The sequence below is a fragment of the Saccostrea cucullata genome, unplaced genomic scaffold (assembly GCF_032062105.1).
Source record: "Saccostrea cucullata isolate Sc308-1 unplaced genomic scaffold, CSIRO_AGI_Scuc_v1 ctg8892, whole genome shotgun sequence".
NCBI lineage: Eukaryota > Metazoa > Mollusca > Bivalvia > Ostreida > Ostreidae > Saccostrea > Saccostrea cuccullata.
In genome coordinates this window covers 21,226-48,756 of record NW_026936679.1, presented here as the reverse complement: position 1 = coordinate 48,756, position 27,531 = coordinate 21,226, and the positions used below count along the sequence as shown (strand labels likewise).

General features: G+C 33.6%; 2 protein-coding genes across 3 annotated transcripts; one reads left to right on the top strand and one right to left on the bottom strand.

Annotated features, from left to right (window-relative positions):
• The first annotated feature begins 2,162 nt into the window (after nucleotides 1-2,162).
• Nucleotides 2,163-19,719, top strand: LOC134246251 (nuclear cap-binding protein subunit 2-like). 2 transcript variants are annotated; one of them, XM_062728584.1, is made up of 3 exons: nucleotides 2,163-2,350; nucleotides 18,535-18,673; nucleotides 19,052-19,719. In XM_062728584.1, exons 1-3 carry the CDS (start codon nucleotides 2,301-2,303, stop codon nucleotides 19,145-19,147), a joined length of 285 nt encoding a protein of 94 aa, XP_062584568.1. In that variant the 5' UTR covers nucleotides 2,163-2,300; the 3' UTR covers nucleotides 19,148-19,719. The 2 variants fall into 2 exon arrangements, with proteins under 2 accessions (XP_062584568.1, XP_062584567.1); XM_062728583.1 differs by lacking the exons at nucleotides 18,535-18,673; nucleotides 19,052-19,719 and adding exons at nucleotides 3,280-3,418; nucleotides 3,803-5,510.
• Nucleotides 19,720-24,817: 5,098 nt separating this feature from the next.
• Nucleotides 24,818-26,998, bottom strand: LOC134246252 (putative ankyrin repeat protein RF_0381). Its single transcript, XM_062728585.1, has 2 exons — nucleotides 26,540-26,998; nucleotides 24,818-26,158 (listed from the first exon to the last, which is right to left on the bottom strand). Exons 1-2 carry the CDS (start codon nucleotides 26,996-26,998, stop codon nucleotides 24,818-24,820), a joined length of 1,800 nt encoding a protein of 599 aa, XP_062584569.1.
• Nucleotides 26,999-27,531: the final 533 nt, after the last annotated feature.

Sequence of the window (27,531 nt, the reverse complement as noted above, 5' to 3'; positions counted from 1 at the left end):
CATATACACTAAAAATAAAAACAACGCATAATAATTTTTTTTTAAAAATAATTTACGGTTCTGATAAAGCATGTCTTGTTTTATTATCACTGTAAATGATTTAAAAAAAAAAATAGACACCTCGAGCAAGCCCCTGTGGCTATTAGCTAACTTTGTTCTAAGTGATCAAGTTTATGCATGTTGACAAAAAAAATCGTAGAAATTATGATTGAGACAAAATTATGAGTTGGAATAGATTTTGCGTAATTGATAAAAATATAAATAACAGTTAGTTTAAAGATTCTATATAAGATGCGTAAATGCGTGGAGTTTAATAAGGTTTGACCATTAAGTCACCATTAAGCTCAGCTTAATGGTGGCTTAATGGTAGCTTAATGGTAGCTTAATGAAGTTTGGACATTGAGCACCTGTAAGTTGCAGCTTAATGGTGGCTTAAAGGAATTAACTTCTTTAAGCCACCATTAAGTCACCATTAAGCTACCAATAAGCGATTGCTTAAAGGTGGTCTTTCGTCTTGTGCGTGACATAACTGTTTCCGGTGTGACTCAGCATTTTTCAGGGTTTATAGAGAACTTATTACATTTGTGATATAATAAGAAAACTTATTCAAAAATGTTGTATAACGTAATATAACATTTTTGAAGACTTCTTTTTAGTTGCATTGCCTTAAATTAGGGTCTACGCGTAGAAGAACAAACAATATTTTATATAGATATACGTTCGTAGAACATACATATGCACCATGTAAATCAAGTTCATAATTGCTACTAAATAATTCAATTCCAATTCGAAGATTTAAATACTTGTCAAAATCTCATCTTAGTTTTAAAAATGTGTACTTATTTGATCACTACATTGAATGCGCATAAATGCAGCAACTGTTAACTACATTGGACATGTGATGAGTGCCGATACGATTTAAAATAAACTACAATGTATAGAGATAAGCCTGACAAGAACCGCTCTTGTCTACTAACAGTGCATGTGGATTTTCGTACACAGTGCATGCATAATTATCTTTACCTACTAATTGACTCCTATTGTTAGAACTGCACGTAACTCAGTATCACACCAAAATAGCCGAAAGAGAGTCAGGGATTTCAAGTTGCACATTTTTAGAAAAAAACAGTGGAGTTATCTAACTTGCTTAATGGCGCTGGATTGCGAACGGAAGTAGATTTACGGCGACAGAAAACGCTTTGCGCTGCGCCTAGCGCTTAAAAATCACAAAAACAGGAAAGGCTGGGAGCAAATATATCAGGTCCAGCACAATACCCTGATAAAGGTATAAAAATACCCTAATCAAGGTATTTATGTAATAAAAATTCAAAAAATTCTTTAAAAATTAAATATTGAAAGTCGAGTTCTGAGTTTTTGTCAGTGTGTCTACTCGTATATGAAAAACACTCTGGTATCAAAAAGACAGCTGCATAAAAGAATGTCTCCTCACATGACATGGTTTTATACTGATTTCTTTGTGTTTGAGTACTTTACATGCATGGGTGAATTTACTGACAAAAACTCAGAACTCAACTTTCAGTATTTAATATTTTAAGAATTTTTTGAATTTTCATTACATGAAATACCTTGACCAAGGTATTTTTAATATCTTTATATATAGGCTTTATCAGGGTATTGTCTTGGACCTGGATAATGGATATTACATGTAACAAATACATAGTTTGTCTATTAGCCCCTTCATGGTAACTATGGTACTACTCTTTTGCAGGGCAAAATAATAACGTTTAGCGAAGTTTTTATTGAGAGATGATTTAACAATTACTTTTATGTCACATCACCAAAATATACCATTTTGCCCTGCAAGGAAGTAGTTCTGCAGTTACCATGTAACGTCTATTAAGTTATGGGCAAAGTGATGTTCATGCACTGATAAATGGCAATGGGTTTTCTTAAGAAATAAAGGAGAAAATATTCAGTGGATGTAAATATTTAATATTGATCACAATTCCTCAATACTACTCTACTCCTAAAGTCATATGTTGCAAAACTATCATGTATATATTCAAATATTATAAATGCTCAATATTTTCAAGACAGCTTTGCTGAGCAGGAGTAAGCCCTGATCCTCCTCTTTATATGAATGACTTTCTAGAAAACCTCTCATTTGATCTTATACTAGTATATACGTTTATTATATTTAATTTTAGGGGAGCCGAGCGGACCAGGAGAAAGCTTTGTTGACGTCCTCCACGTTATATGTAGGGAATCTCTCGTACTACACGACAGAGGAACAGATCCATGAGTTGTTTGGGAAATGTGGCGACATCAAGCGAATCGTCATGGGGCTGGATAAGGTCAAGAAAACTCCCTGTGGATTCTGCTTTGTGGAGTATCCTTCTGTGTTTTGATGTCTTATATGTTTATGTATAAATGACAAGTAAACTCATTTTGTAAGTGATTATCATAAAAAAAAAAATCAAAGCTATTATATTTCAGTCATCTTCTCTAACCAGTGCAGTGCAGAGACCACATGTAAACCAACTTTTATTCGCGTGCGAGAAATTTTCACGAAGTTCGCAAGAACCTCGTCACTTATTTCTCGCCGTAAACCGGTCCTTAAAGTGTATGTGTCTATTAAGAACAGACCCAAAAAGGTTTGATCGCAAAAAATAATTGTCACAAACTAATTTTTCCTGGTAAATCACGAAATAAATTTGTCGCAAATAATAGTAGGTTCTCTCCTTGTCATGGTTTGTGGTGATTGGGTTCATTTTCTCAAAAGAGTAATTACACAGTCATTTTGATTTGTTCAACATTTGTTAAAGATATACCCCACAATAGACTGAATATTTCAGCTGATATGATTGACATTCACATTTTACTTTTATGAGAATTTTCAAAAAGAAAAAAAAAATTCAAAACTTAAAAAATTGCATAACATATTATAACTAAAAGAACTTTAAATTCTTTTTTTTTTTTAAAAATGGACAGAGAAAAATTGAATATTAATATATTTGTTAATTTTGGTGATAAAAAAGATATAAAGAAAAACAAAACAGAACTCTGCTTATCTCTGTATTGAAGTTCTTCTTTAAAATCTAAATGATCAGAAAGTCAATTAAAACAAATTAAATCATGTCACTAATTTATATTGTGTACAATGAATATGGATGTAGAAACAATTATTGATTTTAATTCTAAAGGGATACAACCAATCAAACATCATAATTTAAAAAAGATTCATACTTTTAATTTTGAAATAATTACCAGGTATATTAATGACTGATTATAGAAATTAGTTTTTCCTGAACTACCCAGATACTACACACGAGAGGATGCGGAGAATGCCATGAGGTACATCAACGGAACGAGGCTGGACGACCGGATCATTCGTACAGACTGGGACCACGGCTTTAAGGAGGGACGGCAGTGCGGGAGGGGCAAAAGTGGGGGACAGGTAAAAATTTTAAATGTATCAGAACCCAGAACCCAAGAAAGAAGAAAAAGGTTTGTTACGTACAAAATAAACAAAGCCATTTCCATTTCTATCAGCTGCAGGCCATTAAGTGTATTGATATGTTGGAGGTGTGAAAATTTCCACAAATTTAAAAACAACTTTGATAAATCTGTCTCAAATGGACAAATTGTTCTGATATTAAAGCGTTATAAGTCAAGTGACAGAACTTGTCCATCAAATTTGAATTAAAAAATAAATCATTCTTATAGTAAAGTTATGCCAGTTTCAAAAAGGCTAGTAAGTGAAGTTATTATTTTCCTTGAAAGTAAATTGTTTTTATATTTATTATCTGATTATACCTTATGTTTTTTTTCTAAATTTCAGGTCCGAGATGAATACAGAACAGATTATGACGAAGGAAGGGGAGGATATGGAAAAATAGTGGCTTCAAAGATCAACCAATCACGTGACCCCATGTGATCATGTGATCCCAACCTGTGAGGCTGTTTTTATGTGTGTTTATCAGAGTGTTAATTAAGGACAAGGCTGCAAGAAACAGTCCCTTTCCCGATTAGGGAAAGAATCCTCGTAAAAACTGCTAGTCCTACCTTCAAACAACAACTTCATGTTATGGATGATCTGTGCTCTAGATGGATTATTTATACTTTGTATTGATATTTTTAAGCAATTAATATTGCAGTTAATAATCCACCATCATTTTTACCAACTTTTCATTTTGCAAAGAAATGACTTCATATGGCATGATGTACACATCTGTTCTAAGTCATGATCATGATTTGTTGCTTTTTTTCGATTGTTATTTTTGTATCAAGTAATACTACTTTCAGAGTCAGGGTTTTGTTTTTATTTAAATACAAATTCCCTGCTGCATTATTTTATGTGCATTAAGAAAATAATTGATAATATTTTATAAATTACAGTTAAACATGCTTAATGTATAAATTGCTAGGGAATTTTGTCTTAAACTCCTTAAATCTGTAAAATTCTGTATCTGTTTAGCTCACCTGAGCCGAAGGCTCAAGTGAGCTTTTCTGATCACTTTTTGTCCGGCGTCTGTCTGTCTAGCTGTCCGTCTGTCCCTCTGTCTGTCTGTAAACTTTTCACATTTTCGACTTCTTCTCAAGAACCGCTTGGCCAATTTCAACCAAAGGAATGAAGGGCCATGCCCTCATTCAAGGGGAGATAATTGGGAATTAATGAAAATTTGGTGGTATGTTTTAAAAATCTTCTTCTCAAGAACCATTGTGCCAGGAAAGATGAAACTTATGGGGTAAAATCTTCAGGTAGTGTAGATTCAAGTTTGTTCAAAACATGTACCCCGGGGGTAGGGCGGGGCCACAATGGCAGACCAATCTTTTACATAGAAATATATAGAAAATTCTTTTAAAATCTTCTTCTCAAAAATAGCCAATCCCTAATTGATCATATTTATATGGAAGCATCCTCAGGTAGTGTAGGCTCAAGTTTGTTCAAATTATGACCCCGGGGGGTAGAGTGGGGCCTCAATGGCCGACCAAAGTTTTACATAGAAATATATAGGAAAATGCTTTAAAAATCTTCTTCTCAAGAATAGCTTAGCCATAATTGATCATATTTATATGGAAGCATTCTTAGTTAGTGCAGATTCAAATTTGTTCAAATCATGCCCCCTGGGGGTAGGGCGGGGCCACAATGGCCGATCAAAGTTTTACATAGAAATATATAGGAAAATTCTTTAAAAATCTTCTTCTCAAGAATAGCTTAGCCATAATTGATCATATTTATATGGAAGCATCCTTAGGTAGTGCAGATTCAAATTTGTTCAAATCATGCCCCCTGGGGGTAGGGCGGGGCCACAATGGCCGATCAAAGTTTTACATAGAAATATATAGGAAAATACTTTGAAAATCTTCTTCTCAAGAATAGCTTAGCCATAATTGATCATATTTATATTGAAGCATCCTTAGGTAGTGTAGATTCAAGTTTGTTCAATTATGATCAGTCATGGGACTACTTTTGGATTTAAACTTTTCAATAATAAACCAATTTCTAACCACTCTAGCCACAGTGCTCAGGTGAGCTATGTAGCACATGGGCCTCTTCTTTATTTTGAAATTAAAGAGTATAAATATCAATTTGATTTGCAGATGTGTTTTTCTGTAGCCATAGTTTACTTTATTCTTGCATTACCTTTGTTAACATTTTATTACACTTATGCATATATCCCGGTATTTATGTTCGAAGGTATACTGCACTGGCCTGTGCAACTGTTGTAGGTGTCCCTGGTATCTTAATTTCCTGCAGGATATGTCCATATACACCGGTTACAATTCTTTACACTGAGTGACTAAGTGATTCGCTGTATTTACAGGGATCTGCGGATAAAGCGAGAGCTTGGACAAATATGACGGACAAATTCTTTTTACGAATTGTGTTCAGCTTTAGGTGGGGAAAATGGTTCTCTGTTTTTACCTGCGTAACAGAATGAGTTGACGTATAAAAGAGAAAAGACTAAACACATGTTCTATTATCTTTTACATAGCAATTTGCTAATATTGACTTTTTATGCCCCCGTAATCAAAGATTCGGGGATATACAGTAAAACTCAGTTGTAACAAAGTCACAGGGACTTAAAACTAAGAAATTAATTGATTCCCTATATAAGTAATTCGATATAATATCTGTATAAGATATTTGTTAAATCTATACAGCTGGGGATCCAAGATAACTTTGCTATATCTGTAATTCGCAATTTATGTGTTCATACTAAACAAGTTTTTTTGTATAGTTTTTGCCTTATCCATCAGTCTGTGTCTGCAAAAACTTTAACCTTGTCCATAATTTTTGAGTTGGTGGGGCCATGGCTTTCATTTTTAACATTTATTATATTCCTTGTAACAAACCTTAAATTCTGGATACCAATTAAATTTTACCTCTGGACCTTGGAGTTTTACCAATTTTTGCCAAAAAAATTTATCGAATTTTATCCTTAGTCATAGCTTTTGAAAGGTACTTGGACACAGATTTGAAATTATTATTTTCTCTATAATATTACGACTTATATATTTTAATACCATTTCACACAAAAATTTATGAAAAATCTTATTTCATTTAAAAGATATTAAAATTTCAAATTTTTTGGCGGGTTTGATTGACACATCCTTGCAATTTTACAAATTAATTTTATTCTTAATCCTTAGGAAAAGTTGCAATCTCGTTGTGTATAAATATTAATACTGTAATCCAGAAAATTCAGAGTAGACATGTTCGAAAGCAAAACACACAATATACTGTCAGTCCGTGCAGTTTTGGTAACTCCAATATAAGGGTATGTAGTCCCTATGCGGAAGCTTGTATATATAGAAGTAGTGATTCGGTTCTACTGTCGACCGGGGACAGTTGACAGTTGACACAACCATTTCTACTGTCGACCGGGGACAGTTGACACTTAAACATTTCTACTGTCGACCGGGGACAGTTGACAGTTGGTTAGTCACACATACATAACTGTGAATAGGGTTAGTTTCGTATACATAGCTGTGATTAAGGTTATTTTTGCAAAAAAAAGCTGTGATTAGGGTTAGTCTCGCATTAATAGCTGTAATTGGGGTTAGTCTCGCATTAATAGCTGTAATTAGGGTTAGTCTCGCATTAATAAGTGTGATTAGGGTTAATGTCACAATAATAGCTGTAATTAGGTTTAGTCTCGCATTAATAGCTGTAATTAGGGTTAGCTTCGCATTAATAGCTGTGATTAGGGTAAGTTTCGCATTAATAGCTGTGATTAGGGTAAGTTTCGCATTAATAGCTGTAATTAGGGTTAGTTTCGCATTAATAGCTGTGATTAGGGTTAGTCTAAAATTTATAGCCATGATTAGGGTTAGTGTCCCAAGTTGACTCTAATAGCTGTAATTAGGGTTAGTTTCGCATTAATAGCTGTGATTAGGGTTAGTCTAAAATTTATAGCCATGATTAGGGTTAGTGTCCCCAGTTGACTCTAGAACACAAGGGAAGTGTCAACTGTCAACCGTCGACCTGTCCCCGGTCGACACTAGAACACAAGGGAAGTGTCAACTGTCAAATGTCGACCTGTCCCTGGTCGACAGTATATCCATGTATGGTATGTAGAAATAATTAGCCCCGTAACAATACTTCAATATACAATGATGTATGAATATGTTGATATTGTACGTACTACTTTATCCTTATATTGGAGTTGCAACTCCAATATAAGGATAAAGTAGTACGTACAATATCAACATATTCATACATCATTGTATATTGAAGTATTGTTACGGGGCTAATTATTTCTACATACCATACATGGATATACTGTCGACCGGGGATTTACGATGTACGATTAAGAACGCACCCGGTGAATTGTACACATAAACAAAAACATAACTCGTGTCCTGTTTACAAAAACTGTGTACATAACACGAGTGTGCTCGTTTGCTAAATCCTGTACGCAACTCTTAGTTCGGAATGACGATACTTGTGAAGGTGTTTTGCTTTCTAACATCTCTACTCTGAATAAAATTATTTTTCTGGATAAAAGTTTTAATATCTCTCATTAATTAATACACAACAAGATTGCCACTTTTCCTAAGGATTAAATGAAATAAAATTTTTTTTATTAATTTTTGTGTGAATTGCTATTAAAATATATAAGTCGTAATATTACAGAGGAAATATTGACTTTAAATCTGTGTCCAAGTACCTTGAACAGTTGATGCTAGGGATTTCATTCTGTGTTCGAGACCTTTGCATGGGTATAAATATATTTGACCTTAGAAAATGACAAGATTATGAAAAAAAAAATTGAACCTTGGATATAACTTTTGAACAGTTAGACTAGGGCTTTCATATTTCACAGGTGTATTCCTTGCGACAAGAACTTTCTTTGGATATCTTAAGCTTGATCTTTTTCTTGGAATTTCACCTACCCTTGGAAAACATTATCCTTGGTCATTACTTTTGAATACTTCGTGCTAGGGCTTTTATATTTCAATAGTTTTTTTATGCCCCGCCATGAATATGGCCAGGGCATATAGTATTTGTCATATATCCGTCTTCCCTCCTTCTATCCTTCCCTCCTTCCGTCTGTCTTTCGCGTTTAGCTCTGTTCAAAGCTAAGTTCCAAAGAAACATCTCCAAGATATTTTCATCAAACTTATTCATGTTATTATGCTGATAGATATTGATGAGAGCTATGCAACTGCATCAACATTTTTTAACCTCATACCTTGACATTTCCTTTGACCTTGACCTCACATTTTAGGTCACCTGAGTAAACTCAGGTGACCTATTGCTATCCGTTTTCGTCCGTCGTCGTGCGTTGTGCGTTGTGCGTTAATATTTGAACATTCTCAGCTTCTTCTCTGCAACCACTGAACCAATTTCAACCAAATTTGGCATAAAACATGTATGGGTGATGGGGAACGAAAATTATGAATTTCATGATCCCTGCTCCCCCCCCTCCCCCCCCCCCCCCGCCCCCGCCTGGGGCTTGAGGGATATGGGACCAAAACCTCTAAAATTAATGCTATCTTTAAAAATATTCTTCTTTACTCCTGAACAACAAGCAGTCAAACTGTTTGCAAAATTGTAATAAGCATTGAATCCTCTACCAAAATTGTGAAATTCATGGCCCTGGGGTCAGAGGTTCTAGTGCTAGAGCGGGGCTAAATAATTTTATATTAAAAATGCATTATTTCTTTGAAAAATCTTCTTCTCTGGTCCTGGGTATGGAATAAACCAACTAAGTACTTAATTATGATGAGCAAGAGTGCCTCTACCAAAATTGAGAATTTTATGACCCCAGGGTCAGGGGTTCTGGTGTTAGGGCGGGGCTCTATTGATTATGTGGTAAAAATACATGAATTCTTTGAAAATCTTCTACTCTGCTTCTAGGTATTAGATAAACTAACTAAGTGCGTAGTGATAATGAACAAGAGTGCCTCTACCAAAATGGTGAATTTTATGGCCCCAGGGTCAGGGGTTCTGATGTTAGGACGGGGCTGTAATGATTATAAACTAGTGAAAATACATGTCATGCATTCTTTGAAAATTTTCCTCTCTGCTTCTAGGTATTAATTAAACTAAGTGCATAGTGATGATGAGCAAAAATGCCTCCTCCAAAATTGTGATTTTTATGGCCCCAGGGTCAGGGGTTCTGGTGTTAGGGCGGGGCTCTATTGATTAAATTGTGGAAATGCATTAAATTTTTGAAAATTTTCTTCTCTGCTCTTAGATATTAAATGAACTAAGTGTATAGTTATGTTGAACAAGAATGCGTCTTCCAAAATTGTGAATTTATGGCCCCAGGATCAGGGGTTCTGGTTTTAGGGCGGGGCTCTATTGATTATACAGTGAAAATACATGAATACTTTGAAAATCTTCTTCTCTGCTCCTAGGTATTAAATAAACTAACTAAGTACATAGTGATGATGATCAAGAGTGCCTCTACCAAAATTGTTACTTTTATGGCACCAGGGTCAGGGATTCTGGTGTTAAGGCGGGACTCTATTGATTATATAGTAAAAATACATGAATTCTTTGAAAATCTTCTTCTCTGCTTCTAAGTATTAGATAAACTAACTAAGTGCACAGTGATGATGAGCAAGAGTGCCTCTACCACAATTGTGAATTTTTTGGCCCCAGGGTCAGGGGTTCTGGTGTTAGGACAGGGCTCTATCGATTATATACTAGTGAAAATACATGGATTCTTTGAAAATTTTCGTCTCTGCTCCTAGGTATCAAATAAACTAACTTATTGCATAGTTATGATGAGCAAGAATGCCTCCTCCAAAATTATGAATTTTATGGCCGCAGGGTCAGGGGTTCTGGTGTTAGGGTGGTGCTCTATTGATTATAAATTGAAAATACATGGATTCTTTGTAAATTTTCTTTTCTGCTTCTAGGTATTAAATAAACTAACTAATAGCATAGTTATGATGAGCAAGAATGCCTCTTCCGAAATTGTGAATTTCATGGCCCCAGGGTCAGGGGTTCTGGTGTTAGGGCAGGGCTCTATTGATTATATAGTGAAAATACATTAAATCTTTGAAAATTTTCTTCTCTGCTCCTGGGTATTAAGCAGATGAACTACCTATATTTATGATGAGCAAGAGCCCTAACTTGCAGAATTGTGAACTTCAAGGCCTCTAGGGTCAGGGGTACCTTAGAGGGGGGCTGTACTTATATACTGAAAATGAATGCATTATTTGAAATCTGCTCCTTGGTACTAATCAATTTTTTTTATTAGCAAGTATGCCTTATCAATAATTGTGCAATGTTTGGATCTAGGCCTAAGGGTCAGGAGTTCATGTGTGGTAGGGGCACTACTGATGATTGCTGAATATTACTGATTAATTGAAATGCATTTTTTGTTCCCCTACCCTGCTTATGTGTAGTAACTAAACTAAGCAACTGATAAGTGTATAGTTATGATAATCAATGGTGCTTTTTTGAAAATTGTGAATGCCATAGCATCTGGCTTAAAACACGAATCAAATTCAATCACTGGAAAGTTGTTGCATAATGCTCAGGTGACCTATAATGCCCACGGGTCTCTTGTCTTAAATTAGTGTTAAGCTTAGTTTTATACAATACCATTCAAGATGCTTGTTGATACATACTGATAAGAGCTTTTCAACTGCATCAACATTTTTGACCTTGACCTTTTCTTTGACCGTGAGCTCACTTATCTTTAATTAATGTTGCGTTCAGTTTTGAAGATACCATTCAAGATATTTTTATCAAACTTCATATGCTGCTAAACATTGATAAGAGCAATTCAACTGCATCAACGTTTTTGATCTTGACCTTTCCTTTGACCTTTGACCCCACTCTTCCTAAATCAGTGTCAAACTTCTTATGCTGATATATACTGATGTAACCAATTCAACTGCATCAACAATTTTGACCTTGACCTCACTTTTATCAAATTGTGTTTAAGTCAGTTTTAATTAAAAATATCATTTCTAGCTATTTTTATCGAACATCATATGGTGATACATATTGCTGAGAGATATGCAACTGCATCAACAGTTTTGACCTTGACCTTTGCTTTGACATTTGACCTCACTTTTTCTTAATCAGTGTCAAACGTTGTAAACTGATACATACTGATGTAAGCAATTTAAGTGTATCATCATTTTTTACCTTGATCTTTCATTTGACCTTGACTTCACTTTTATCCATTTGTGTTTAAGTCAGTTATAAAGAAACCATTTATATTTTTTCACCTTCATATGCTGATACTTACTAATGAGAGCCTTTCAACTGAATCAACAGTTTTTGACCTAGGCATTTCCTTTGACCTTGACCTCACTTTAATGAAATTAGTGTCAAACTACATTGACCATAGAAAATTAATGTCGTAACTATAGCAATCTCAAGGATTAATATAATATATACCTTGAATTATTTATAAAGTCTTACCTTTAACTTTTTTTCACGGAAAATCCGTCTATTTACTTTAAATGACTTGTGTTCCTTGAGAAGCTATCATTACTAGATGAAGTTTTCAAAAGTATCTTTTTTCTAGTTGCCCGTCTAAGGATTTAAACTTGGTTTTCAAAAAAAAAAGTCTAAGATTAAAGGATAATCATTTGATTCTGATGGGATGGGGACAACTTTTTCGTAGAAGATTATTTATTTCCAATTGGACCACGACCGGTTACTCATTTCTATGATCATAACTATTATAATAATATATGTAACGATTTATTTGTATAATTAAATACTCTAATTAAATGTTGAATATACGCTTGAACATTTCCTTTTCATATCAAATAGCGTTTTTCTCTTGTTTACTTGCACAATGATACGTACAGTATACGTGCGTAATAAAGGGATATTTATTTGCATGTTTTAAATGAATACAACAAGACGATTGAAAATAAAAAAAACTTAAACAGCAAAGAACATTTATTTGATGTGTTTTGAGTTTCAGAATATCTGTCTTGTTAATCCTTATGAACGTCATTTATAGTCCCATCTTGATTGAACTGAACAAAGGATAAGCCAAAACCCTTTGTTTGCATAAAGAATCACCCAACTAATCAATTTTGCTGATTAAAAAAACCATGCAATACAAACTACTGTCCCCGATGAAGTGTAAATAATTGAGAATCCAAGTTTTACAAAATGTACAGGTATATCTCAATTGTTTTAATTCTTCAATACATTTTTTGTAGTTTGTTTCTCAATATATAAAGGAATTGCTGGAGGGAAACATGTTAAAGAGAGCTGATACGGATATTACCTTGTAATAACGGTAAATAATACGAGGGGTGCATGATCAAAAAGTTCGCAAACTAATTGAATAACTTCCATACAAGAAACAATATTTGGTTTTAATGTTGATTATATTTTAAATTAATCCTCCCTGATTTTAATGCACATCAACCACTGTTCAACCACCACGACGCCCTCCGTAGCGTTCTGTCACAAAAGTTAAAAGATTTTTCCGAGTTTTATATTTCTTTTCATGTGAGTTAATCTTTATGACAAGAACAGTTAATTTGTCAGAAATGGTCATAACTCGGCAACACATCCTTTCCAAAAATAAGTATGGCGACCATTAAAACACAAATCTTCTGTCTCAGGAGAGACCTTTATTCAAGGTGGACATATCTTTTCAAACTTGCTTTCACTTAACAAGATGACAAGTATCATTTTTAACCATCAGCCTTCCTTCACTAAAACGTTTAATCCAATCAATAATTGAATTTATAGGAACTCATTTATCTCAATTAACTGTGTACAAATTATTATATGATATTATAGAGGGTATTTTTTTAAGATATTACAATAAATTGTACAGTCATTTGTTGAACGAGTTCGACTGAGACAACCATTTTTCGTCACAAGGGACCTAAATAGTGACGTCATTTTCACATGGTGACGTCACAAACAAGGAGAGAAACATTATTCAGCATATGCTATTTATAGACCTGGTGTATGGCTATATGTGTACCCAATTTCATTCTAATCTGAATTGTGGTTTTGTAGATATAGAGATAGTTTGCGAACTTTTTGATCACCCCTCGTATTGTTTTTCAATTTGTATAATTCGTTTACATCAAAATGTATTCTTTTTTTACGAGAAATTTTTAAACACAAATAACTGTATAATCATTACCCACAATGATACAACAAAGATTTAGCAAAGTACTGAAAGTACTCATGAGAGTTGAACATTGTAATCTGAAAGATTTCACAGGAAGTAGAGGAACATTTTCATGCTTTCAGATTCACGTTAGCTAGAACTGAACAGATCATTTTATTATGTCAGATTAAGTGATTTTTCCGTAGTATGTTTTAAACGAAACGTTAATCTGTCTTTTTATTGCCGAAAAAAGTTGACAAGAAGTTGGATAAAGCCTTAGCGTTCATTTTGACCTTAACGTATTTAAGGCAAGCAACCTAATTTTACAATATATATGATATTGTTTTATTTGTGTTTTGTTTTGTTTCTTTTTTCAGTCTCCTTCTTTCTCTCTCTCTCTCTCTCTCTCTGGATTCTTTCTTTACATGCGACCTAACCACTTTGAATACTACTTTTCGACAGGCATTTATGCCTACTGTTCAACACAATTCATATACATGTATAAAGAATAAAATCTTTAAAACCCTAATCCCAATTCCATATATGAAAAAAATCCTGGATCTGTTCACGTGGTGAACCTCCATGGTTGAAAAAAGTTGTGAGCAACAAAGGCAACATAGACCAAAATGAATTTGCAGATAAATTATCAATAAAAAAATGGATTCCGTAACAACCTTCCCAGGAAAACGAAAGAAAAAAAAAACACCCACAATATTCCCGAGTGGCTATCTCTTGGTAAAGTTAAATATCAAATACCTAAAGTGTCATTCAATTATTTTGTATCCATGGAATTTTTAAAATAAAAAAGACCTGCTGGAAAAGCTCTCAATAGTCTCATTAAAGCCTTATTATTGGCTAAAAAACTTGGACAGTGCAAAATATTTTTAGAAATTCAACTTTACTAAGATTATTGATTTGATCTGACTTTCGTATACTGTGGTTTCATCAATATTCGTTGAGCACCAATTTTCGTGGATTTCGTTGTTGAGTAGATCAACGAATTCAAATGTTCATTGAATTACGAAATATGACATTCATTTGTACAGGCAATGCTTTTGTCCACGAAATTACGTATCCTCGAAACTGTCTGTTTTACAAAATCCACGAAAATTGATGCCAACGAAAATTGATGAAACCACAGTATCTGTAAATATTTCAAATTTTGTCAAATGTTTTATTAAATTACAAATTTGTTTTATCAAATTAATAATTTGCTATATCAAACTAATAATTTGTTTTATCAATTGGTATAACAAATTAGTAATCTGATATAACAAATCATTAATCTGTATATCAAATTATTTATCTGATATCAGGTTATTAATATGTTACATCAAATTATTAATCTGTTATATCAAATTATTACTCTGTTATATCAAATTATTTATCTGTTATATCAAATAATCAATCTGTTATAACAAATTATTAATCTATTATAATAAAATTCTTTATTTGTTATATCAAATTTCTAATTTGTTTAAACAAATTAAAAAAAAAATACTGCTGCGGCCCTAATACGCATTCGTATTTTTCCTCTACAAATGTGCATTTTATTTTTATTTTCATGAAAGAAAACACTATAATATAAACATGTGAAAAAATAGCATGCTCCGTGAAGCATGTTTTTCTCAAAATAATATAGCTGTATATTTTTAGTTATCACTGGAAAACACAAAATCTTTGTATATTTATTGCAAAAAGGTCAAGTGTTTAACCGGTTGCATGGATATAGCGCGCTTTCAAAAGAACTTGTCTGCGAACTTTTCTAATAGACCTCGTATTCATTAATATTTATACATTTCATTTATTACATCTGAAAATAAGTATATAATAATAAACATACATTCAGTGTTTTTCCAAAGAATCGGCTACCGGGAATATTGACAAATTCAAAATGATCGGCTACCGGCAAAATTGACGAAAATGCCGCTTTGAAATATTTTTTTTTGTAAGATCCACTTCCAGAGAATCTATTCATAAACCTCAGCCCCTAGCCTGTTACAGCTGATCTCTAACACTTTACTTTGAAATAAAGAGAAACAATGTAACTTACTTACATTTTAGGGGAGCCGGGCAGACCAGGAGAAGGCTTTGTTGACGTCCTCTACATTATATGTAGGGAATCTCTCGTACTACACCACAGAGGAACAGATCCACGAGTTGTTTGGGAAATGTGGCGGCATCAAGCGAATCGTCATGGAGCTGGATAACGCAGTACAGTTAAGGTGCGCAATGGAAATATCGACTAAATTTTGTATTTAAAAATGTATTCTAATCGGGATGACGATAATTTTTAGTACATTATTTATATCGGATAATTGTAATTATGATTAATAATTACATATTGATGACGATAATATTTTATATTTAGACAAGTCACGTGATGCGGCAGTCACGCGATTTTAGCACATTGACTTGAAGTATTGATGTTACATACATGTATAAATATCACTAGTGCAAGGGCATAACCAAGTTAAATTGCCAAGTTTAGTATATAAATATTTTCAACACACATTGTAGTTTCTAAAAAGTTCTGCGATCCTGTCTAAATTCTGCAATTTCATTGTTAAAATTATACTTGTATGACCGAATGCTATATTTTTTGCTGGTTAGCGGCATGAAATATTGATATAATTAAATAGTTTTTAAGCTTTCATCAGGATCGCAGCACTTTTCAGATACCTTCTTAGTTCTATAGTTGAAATGTAAAAGCTTACTTTGATCCATAGAGTGTATGTTCTTGCACTAGATCGATTTATTAAGACCCCCCACATTACCCTCCGATGTACTTGCATACAAATATACGACAGTGTCAATTAAATACGTAATTTACAGAAAATATATTAATAAAATAGTGAAGAAGACATTAAATTCAAGTTATTGGCCCATAGAATATCTGTAAATAATATTTTATTTAATTACAGGATACATATTTTGTTGAGAAAATATTACTTGATCTGTCTCTCACTGCATACAAACTACGTCAGTACGTCACGTTGTAAGAAATGAAGTCATATTGACCAGTGTATTGCGATCAGTGACTTGTTTAAAACTTGCTATGTGGGATTTAACTAAACACAAAACAACACCCTGAAGTAAGTTTTTATGTAGTTTGATGATTTCTTACTGGTTAAATTAGCAGACAAACTCATTTTGTGGTATTTTAAAGAAATGTTGTATGACGTATATTGTGTATGATGTCATAGTCAAGTTTTTCCCGTACAAATTAGGCTCCGCCTCCTTTTTGTAACCTTAACTGTGCTGCGAAGGTTAAGAAAACCCCTTGTGGATTCTGTTTTGTGGAGTATCTTTCTGTGTATTGATGTCTTATATGTTTATGTATAAATGACAAGTAAACTCATTTTGTAAGTAATTATCATAAAAAATATCAAAGCAATATATTTCAGTCATTGTCTCAAACCAGTGCAGTGCAGAGACCACATATACTGTAAACCATTTTTTATTCGCGTGCGAGAAATTTTCACGAAATTCGCAGGAGCCTCGTTACTTATTTCTCGCCGCGAACAGGTCCTTTAAGGTACTTGGACACAGATTTGAAGTATATTTTTTCTCTATAATATTAAGACATATATTTTAATAGCTTATCACACAAAAATTAATTAAAAATCTTATGAAATTTAAAAGTCATCAAAATTTCAAATTTTTTGGCGGGTTTGATTGACACATTCTTGCACTTGACAAATTTTAATTTTACTCTTAATACTTAGGAAAAGTGGCAATCTCGTTGTGTATAATGAAAAAAATATTAATACTATAATCCAGAAAATTCAGAGTAGACATGTTCGAAAGCAATACAAACACACAATATATTCTCAGTCCGTGCAGTTTTGGTGAGCAGACTTCGACAGTTGAACGCACCCGGTGAACCGTAAACAACCAACAATAACTGAGCTCTTGCCATGTTTACAAAAACTGTGTACATAACACAAGTGTGATCAATTTGCACACAACACTTAGCTCGGAATGACGATACTTTTGAAGGAGTTTTGCTTTCTAACATTTCTACTTGAACAAAATTATTTTTTAAGTTTCAGTTTTAATATTTCTCACTTTCACACAACAATATTGCCACTTGTCCGAAGGATTAAGAATAAAGTTAAAATTTGTGAAAGTGCAAGGATGTGTCAATCAAACCCGCCAAAAATTTTGAGGTTTTAATAACTTTAAATGAAATAAGATTTTTAATTAATTTTTGTGTGAAATGCTATTGAAATATATAATTCGTGATATTATACAGTTTTTCTGAGAAAATATTAACTTCAAATCTGTGTCCAAGTACCTTTAAAGTGTATTTGTCTATTAAGAACAGATTCAAAAAGGCTTGATCCCAAAAAATAATTGTCACAAACTAATGTATCCCTTGTAAATCACGAAATAAAGTCGTCGCAAATAATAGTTGGTTCTCTCCTTGTCATGATTTGTGATGATGGGGTTCATTTTCTCAAAAAAGTAGTTACACAGTCATTTTGATTTGTTAAAGATATACCCCATAATAAACTAAATATTTCAGCTGATATGATGGACATTCACAATTTACTTTTATGTCTGAGAATTTTCAAAAAGAGAAAAAGAATTCAAAACTTAAAAATTGCATAACCTATTATAATTAAAGAACTTTAAAATCTTGTTTTTTAAATGGACAGAGAAAAATTGAATATTAATATATTTGTTAATTTTGGTGATAAAAAAGATATAAAGAAAAACAAAACAGAACTTTGCTAATCTCTGTATTGAAGTTCTTCTTTAAAGTCTAAATGATCAGAAAGTCAATTAAAACAAATTAAATCATGTCACTAATTTATATTGTGTACAATGAATATGGATGTAGAAACAATTATTAATTTTAATTCTAAAGGGATGCAACCAATCAAACATCATAATTTGAAAAAAGATTCATACTTTTGATTTTTGAAATACACGTAATTACCAGGTATATTAATGACTGATTATGGAAATTAGTTTTTCCTGAACTACCCAGATACTACACACGAGAGGATGCGGAGAATGCGATGAGGTACATCAACGGAACGAGGCTGGATGACCGGATCATTCGTACGGACTGGGACCACGACTTTAAGGAAGGACGGCAGCACGGGAGGGGCAAAAGTGGGGGACAGGTAAAAATTTTAAATGTATCAGAACCCATGATTGGGTTTGTTATATACAACATAAACAAAGCCATTTCTATTTCTATCAGCTGCAGGCCATTAAGTTTTAATGTATCAATATGTTAGAGGTAGTAAAATTTCAACAAATTAAAAACCAACTTTGATAAATCTGTCTCAAATTGACGAATTGTTCTGGAATTAAAGCGTTTTTAGTCAAGTGACAGAACCTGTCCGTCTTCATATCAAATTTGAATAAAAGAATAAATCATTCTTATAGTAAAATTATGCCAGTTACAAAAAGGTATTAACTGAAGTTATTATTTTCCTTGAAAGTAAATTGTTTTTAATTATATTTATTATACCATTTGTTTTTTTTCTAAATTTCAGGTCCGAGATGAATACAGAACAGATTATGACGAAGGAAGGGGAGGATATGGAAAAATAGTGGCTTCAAAGATCAACCAATCACGTGACCCGATGTGATCATGTGACCCCAACCTGCGAGGCTGTTTTATGTGTGTTTATCAGACTGTTATGTAAGGACAAAGCTGCAAGAAATTGTCGTCTTCCCGATTAGGGAAAGAATCCTTGTAAAAACTGGTAGTCCTACCTTCAAACAACATCTTCATGTTATGGCTGATCTGTGCTCTAGGTGGATTATTTATACTTTATATTGACATGTTTAAGCAATTAATATTGCAATTAATAATCTACCATCATTTTTACCAACTTTTCATTTTGCAAAGAAATGACATCATATGGCAGGATGTACACTTCTCTTGACAGAATAAGATATGATCATGATACATTGCATTTTTCGTTTGTCATTATATTTCTGTATAATGTACAATGTAATAACAGATAAAGAGTCAGGTTTTTGTTTTTATTCAAATACAATTTTTTGTTGCATTATTTTGTATTAGAAAATATTTGGTAATAAATTACAGTTTAACATGCTCAATGTATTTAAAATGCTTGGGAATTTTGACTTAAACTCCCTGAATCTGTAAAATTCTGTAACATCTTTATTTTAAAATTAAAGAGAATGAATAACACTTTGCTTTAAAAGCCCTACTTTATGTTTATGTTTAAAGTAGCTGCAATGATGTAGCCCTCTCCGATTATTTTTAGGTCACCTAACGTGACCTATTGTATTGCCATCCATTTTGTCCATCGTGCGTTAACATTTAAACATTTCAGCTTTTTCGCTGAAACCGCTAAACAAATTCCAACCAATTTTGGCATATAGCATCTGATGGTGAACACCGGTCAAGGTAGCCTAGTGGTAGAGCGTTCGCTTCGTGATCGGGAGGCCCGGGTTCGATTCTCGATCGCGGCGCCGCGTCATACCTAAGACGTAAACAAAGGTAGTGACTGTTCCTTCGCCAAGCGCTCGGCACTAGAAGTGAAAGTCACGGGTCTTTCGGATATGACCTTAAAAACGTAGGTCCCGTGTCACGGTAGGCGTTGGCACGATAAAGAACCCTCACTGCTCAATGGCCCTGAGTGCCGAGTATAGGTCTAAATTTGAAGCCCTTCACCGGCATCGGTAACGTCTCCATATGAGTGAAAAATTCTCAAGAGGGACGTTAAACAATATACAATCAATCAATCAATCTGATGGTGAAGGGGAACAAAAATTGTAAATTTGATGGTTCCTGCCCCCTGGGGCCTGGGGGTGGGGCAAAAACCACTAAAATTAGTGCAGTCGTAAAAAAATCTTCTTTACTCCTGGAAAACAAGCAGGCAAAATGTTGAAATGATTGTAATCAGTATTGAGTCCTCTACCAAAATTGTGAAATTCATGGCCCCAGGGTCAGAGGTTCTGGTGTTAGGGTGGGGCTCTATTGATAATATAGTGAAAATGCATTACCCAGTAATTAATTCTTTGAAAATCTTCTTCTCTGCTCCTGGGTATTAAATAAATTAATCAAGTTCATAGTTATGATGAGCAAGAGTGCCTCTACCAAAATTCTGAATTTTATGGCCCCAGGGTCAGGGGTTAGGGTGGGGCTCTATTGATTATATAGTGAAAATACATTTATTCTTTGAAAAGTATATATTTTCTAATATGGACTTTTTAAGCCCGTCTAATCAAAGAATCGGATATATATATTAATAGTTTTTGCCCTGTCTGTCTATCGATCTGCAAAAAACTTTAACCTTGCCTATAATGTTTCAGTAGGTGGGGCTTTGGCTTTCATTTTCACATTATATTCCTTGTGACAAGACTTTCTGGGTACCTATTGACCTTGGAGTTCGACCTACTTTTGCACAAAATTATCAAACTTTATCCTTGGCCATAGCTTTTGAACAGTTAATGCTAGGGTTTTCATTCTTCATGTGTATTCAAGACCTTTAGATGGGTTTACATATAAATGTCCTAGACTGTAAAAAATGACCCAATTAAAAAGAAAACTTTAACCTTGGTCAAAACTTTTGAACAGTTAGGACAAATGCTTCTATATTTCACAGGTGTATTCGTGTGACAAGACCTTTCTTTAGATATCTTGAACTTTACCTTAGAGTTTGACCTACCTTTGGCCATAACTATTGAATGTTTGGTACTAGGGTTTTCACTAGTTTATTTCTTATAACAAGGTCTTGTCTGAGTACCACTAAATTCAACCATATGACCTTGACCTTGACTCATTTTGAAATAACTTTAATCTTTTTGGTAACTGTTAATAAGGTCAGTATACTTGCGCTTTCATACTGTAAAATCACATATTTTCGTGGGGTCAAATTTTCGTGGTTTGAGGAAAATTTCTTGGTTCGTGGGGATTTTATTTCGTGGATCAAGAATTAATGAGTACTTATGTATGTAACATTTTACATTTCGTGGTGGTCATGAATTCGTGGGTCTCTGTATACTTCGAAAACAACGAAAATTAAACCCCCACGAAAATTTGTGATTTCACAGTATTTCAAGTATACGTACATGAATATTTATTGACTCAAATCCTTTGTTTTGAATAAAACATTTTTGATATCTTGGCCTTGGAGTATTTGAGAAACTTCAACCGTCGATGTAAGCTATCATATGGGGGCCTCACTGTTTTACAAACAAACAGACTCAGAGGAAACCTCAAGTTCCCTCGTGTGGTTAATGAATTAGTCAATATACTCTATAATTTTTATGCCCCCCTAAACGAAGTTTCGGGGGCATATAGTTTTTGTTGTGTCTGTCTGTCTCTCTGTCTCTCTGTTTGTCTGCAAAAACTTTAACCTTGCCCATAACTTTTGATTTAGTGGAGCTATGACATTCATATTTCACAAGTGTATTCCTTGTGACAAGACCTTTTTTGGGGTACTACCAAATTTGACCTGACCTTGGAGTTTGACCCACTTTTACACAAAAAAATTGAACTTTTACTTTGACCATATCTTTTGAACAATATATACCAGGATATTAATACTTTACATATGTATTGTTTGTTGAAAGACATTTCATTTGATACCAACAACCTTGACCTTTTGACCTTGGAGATTTTTGTACTTATGAAAAAAACCTTAACCTTGGCTATAACTTTTGAACAGAAAGTGCTATGGCATAAATACTTCACATATATAATCCTTGTGAAAAGACGCTTCATAGGATACCAAGAACCTTGACCCTTTGACCTTGACCTTAGAGTTTGACCTACTTTAAAAATACAACCTTGACCATAATTTTTGAAGGGTTAGGACTAGGGTTTTCATACTTCACATATGTATTCCTTGTGGCAAGAGCTTTTTTGGGGTACCACTAAATTTGGCCTTTTGACCTTGACCTTGGAGTTTGGCCCGATTTTACACAAAAATTTTGAAGATTTACTTTGGCCATATCTATTGAACAGTATATGCCAGAACATTAATACTTGACATATGTATTGCTTGTGAAAAGACCTTTCAATTGATACCAACCACCTTGACCTTTTGACCTTGACCTTGGAGATTTTTGTACTTCTGAAAAAACTTTAACCTTAGCTATAACTTTTAAACAGAAAGTGCTAGGGCTAATATACTAAACATATGTAATTCTTGTGAAAGACGCTTCATAGGATACCAAAAACCTTGAACTACTCTAAAAATACAACCTTGACCATAATTTTTAAAGGGTTAGGACTAAGGCTTTCATACTTCAAATATGTATTCCTTGTGACAAGACCTTTCATTTTATACCAAGAACCTTGACCATTTGACCTTGACCTTTGATTTTTACCCACTTTTACACAAAAAATCCAAACTTTTACTTTGACCCTAATTTTTAAACGGTAGATACTAGGAATTTTGTATTCAAAATTTTAATTCTGATTGGCAAGACCTTTCATTTGAAATCAACAATTTTGACCTTTTGACTTGACCTTGGAGATTTTTGTACTTATGAAAAACTTTAACCTTGGTAATTACTTTTGAACGGCGATGGCTAGGGCTGTCATATTTCAAATGTGTAATCCATGTGACAAGACCTTTCATTGGATATCAAGAACCTTTGACCTTGGAGTTTGACCTTCTTTTTACAAACTTTAACCTAGCTTGGTCATAACTTTTGAACGGTGAGGGCCAGCGCTTTCATACTTCCCATATGTAATCTGTGAGACAAGGCCTTTCTTTAGAAACCAACAACCTTTACCCTTTGACCTTGACCCCAGAGTTTGTCCTGCTTTAAAAATGTTAACCATGGTCATAACCCTTGAATAGGTGATGCTAGTGTTTTATATTTCTCATTTGTATTTCTTGTGAAAAAGGCCTTACTTTAGGTACCAACATATTTGATCTGCATTTGAGAAAGCTTAACCTTCGCTATATTGCCATACGGGGGCATCAGTGTTTCACAAACACATCTTGTTATGAATATTTTTATTATATGATAAAATGTTATATATTCATGATTCCGTTCACTATGCAATATACATATATAACAAATTAAAATTGTACTTTACATCTTATCTTAAATATTGTAGTATTTCCACTTTCCAGAATATTATAAAAGTTGCTTCTGAAAAAATGTATTCAATTCATATTCATTGAAATCATCTCAATCCAAATTAAAGGTATCAACCTTTTTGGATATAATCGATATAAAGCTCTCGTAAATGGTTGTACAACAAAAAATAATTTTCTTATTAAAACACTCGTCAATAAGAAATGTCAATAAGAAACATGTATACGCTTAATTACAATAGTAAGAGCTAGACTACATTATGATCTTAAGGAGAGCCTCAGTTCACAAACGTGCACCGTAACAAAATTTTCAATGGGAGGTTAATAAAATTACGAATGAGAAAAATCAAATAAGCACACGATGATGCATAAGTAACAACAAATTCATTTATTTTACCAACTACTTATACAGTTTTAAAATAACAACACTTGATAACAATATTGCCAAGTAAAGGAAGAAAAACTCTCGTCATAAATGACATCACCAGCCTTGACGTGATGCAGTACACCAAATCGCAGAAGTTCATGTCAATTTTGATTTATAATATTTTGTATCTAATTTGAATTCACATATAACAATATCTAATAAACCTTTTTGGGTTTTTTAAACATTGCTTAAAATTAAAAAATAGATATAGTGTATAAGATGAAGTGACGGGCAGGTTTTGGAATGAAAGAAAAAATGTTTTTAGTATTACTACATGTACATACGTCAAAATCATGAATAAAGTGTAGTCTCTGTTAGTCTGTCCTTCCTGTCTGATATGCTCGATACATTTCGTACGATAGCGACAGGAAATACCAGTCTAGGTCTCTGTACAAAAATAACTTCCGACTAACAAAATTCCCTTTTTATAACAGTTGCAGTGGGTACAGCACAATGCCTTATTTAAAAAATCAACATTATTAAGTTTTTTTAAATGGTCAAAAATGGAACGATGATAGATCTAAAAAGTCTGGATATTCAAAAAAATGATCATGTTTTTTTTTTTATTTTATCGAGGAATGGGGAATTTCTTTCTTTCTTTCTCGTCGGAATTGAAGCAAATTGTATATGGAATATTTGCTTAACTAGGCAATTTGAAAAAATGCTGAATTTTGAAGACTAATGTCTACAAAATCAAGAATAAAGAAAACAAGATCTTTAAGAATTAAATTTTTTCTAGTTTCAACTAATACAACACAAGTTGCTAACAGTTGCCTCATCACTTCTACTTCCTGTCTTTTTCAAGCCGACAGAAAGGTGACTAAATCAATGTTATCTCCCCGGGCTGCCTCATGTAAGGCATTCTCTCCATTATTGTCTTTGACATCTAGTAAATGAGGAAAAGTATTGACCAAGTACTTACACATCTCTAGTTTTCCGTTCATACAGCATTGATGAAGCACAGTTTTCCCATCATTTGTTTTGGTCTCAATATCGAAGCCTTTCTCCAACAGAAAATTGAGTAAATCAATGTTACCTCCCCACGCTGCAGTGTGTAAGGCATTATCTCCATTATTGTCTTTGACGTCTAGTAAATGAGGATGAGTATTGACCAAGTACTTACACATCTCTAGTTCTCCGTTTATACAGCACTGGTGAAGCACAGTTTTCCCATCATTTCTTTTGGTTTTGACATCAAAGCCTTTCTTCAACAGAAGATTGAGTAAATCAATGTTACCACCCCACGCTGCATCATGTAAGGCATTCTCTCCATTATTGTCATTGACATCTAGTAAATGAGGATAAGCATTGACCAAGTACTTACACATCTCTAGTTCTCCGTTCATACAGCATAAGTGAAGCACAGTTTTCCCATCAATTCTTTTGGTTTTGACATCAAAATTGTTATCCAACAGAAAATTGAGTAAATCAATGTTACCTCCCCAGGCTGCATCATGTAAGGCATTTTCTCCATTATTGTCTTTGACATCTAGTAAATGAGGATAAGCATTGACCAAGTACTTACACATCTCTAGTTTTCCGTTCATACAGCATAAGTGAAGCACAGTACCCCCATCATTTCTTTTGGTTTTGACATCAAAACCTTTCTCCAACAGAAAATTGAGTAAATCAATGTTACCTCCCCACGCTGCAGTGTGTAAGGCATTATCTCCATTATTGTCTTTGACGTCTAGTAAATGAGGATGAGTATTGACCAAGTATTCACACATATTTAGTCTTCCAAACTTACAAGCTTCATGTAATGGTGTACTTTGACCGTCAGGAAATGTTTGCTTTACACCTTTTTCTATCAAGTATTCATACAATTCTATATTTCCTGATTGAGCTGTCCAGTGTAATGGAGTCATACCTGTTTTGTCATCATGATCTGGAGAAAGCAAATCTGGATACTTTTCACAGATATACTTGACCATGTCTAGTTTTCCATTTTGACAAGCATAGCTAAGAACAGTTGAACCAGTATCACTTGTACTATACGGCTCACAACCACTCTGAATTAACTCTTGAAAGATTGTTTTGTCTCCAGCATACGCAACGATATGCAGAGCGTTTCCACCTTCATTGTCTCGAACATCAATTAGTTGTGGGTAGCGTGCCAGAACTGGCTCAATGAGGTGATTCTGCCCAAAAAAGCAAATCTCATGTAGAAGACCGCATTCAATATTATTCCATTGATTTGATAAAGTTCTTTCTGTAAGGTCTACATTATCAGTAAAGCGAAACAGCAAATCTAAATTTCCACTTTGCACTGCGAAAAAACAAGTTTTTGAATTATACTTAACATTAGTTGATAACAGCAAGTCAATAATTTCCCCCTGGTTGTGTGCACATGCTTCATTTAAGGACAAATATCTTTGTTCTTCTGAAGCTGAAAACAAGAGATACTTAACCCACCTAATGTTACCAGATACACAAAAATGAACTAACATTGATTGCCCACGACTATCGATATTTTCTTTCAGCCCAATCAGCAAACGTTGATTACTTTTGCATTTACATACGAACTCCTCGTCTTCCCATATGTGAAGACGGGAAAGTGTTTGAAAGGCTGTAACTGATCTTTCCTGTAGGACTTCTAGCAATCGTTTAATTAAATCCTGGAAAATATCTTCGACGATTACTATAGAATTCCACGACAGTTTCTTACAAGTCGTTAACCTTTCTAGAAGAGCAAAATCACAACTCTTGATAATTTCTTGTGGATAATAATTGACGAGACATTTAAATAAACTCTCTTGAACTGAGCTATGACTAAATTTATATTTTCTTTCAATGTTGTCATAAACCATCAAAAAATGGTAGTAATGAAAGACAGAAGTTTGAAAATTCCTTAAAGTTGAATCTGTGACTCCTAACATTCTCAGTGCTTCTTCTTTCCGCGTTCTGTCTCGTAAAGGTGTTTCCAGCACGCTTTCTTCAACACTCCCTCCACAGAGAAGAATGTAGATTAAAACAGACATTTTCCTTTCTTTTCGATCTAACCTTTGTTTCATATAATTCTCTAAGCTTAGAATAGGATCCTTTAAGAAAGCTTGAGGGTGTTCGGAAAATATTGGATTATTTTTCAAGAGGCTGCAACACTGGGGAATTCCAAGAGAATTTCCAAGTTTAAAAACATCCAGCTTTGTGTTTGATGTTATCAATCTATCAAGATCGTACTTTGTAAACATTTCTTCTATTTCTGAACTTTGCATTTGAAAATTCCCATTAGATAAGTTAACTGAAGAATTGCTTAAAAATAATTCTTTATTTATTCTTTCGACTGCTTCTTTGTAAATATCATTTCTGATTGTTATAATCAAAACATTTCCCTGACAATTATCATTATTCAACATTGCTTTAATCAAATGTAGCTTTGCTTTAAAGTTGTCAACCTCATTTGAAACTGAGAACTCCCCGAATAAATTATCTAAAAATAAAGCGACGTTTGAAGATGGTGACACGGATCCATACAATTCTTCAACTGTGAACACCTGAAGAGGAAACATCCCTT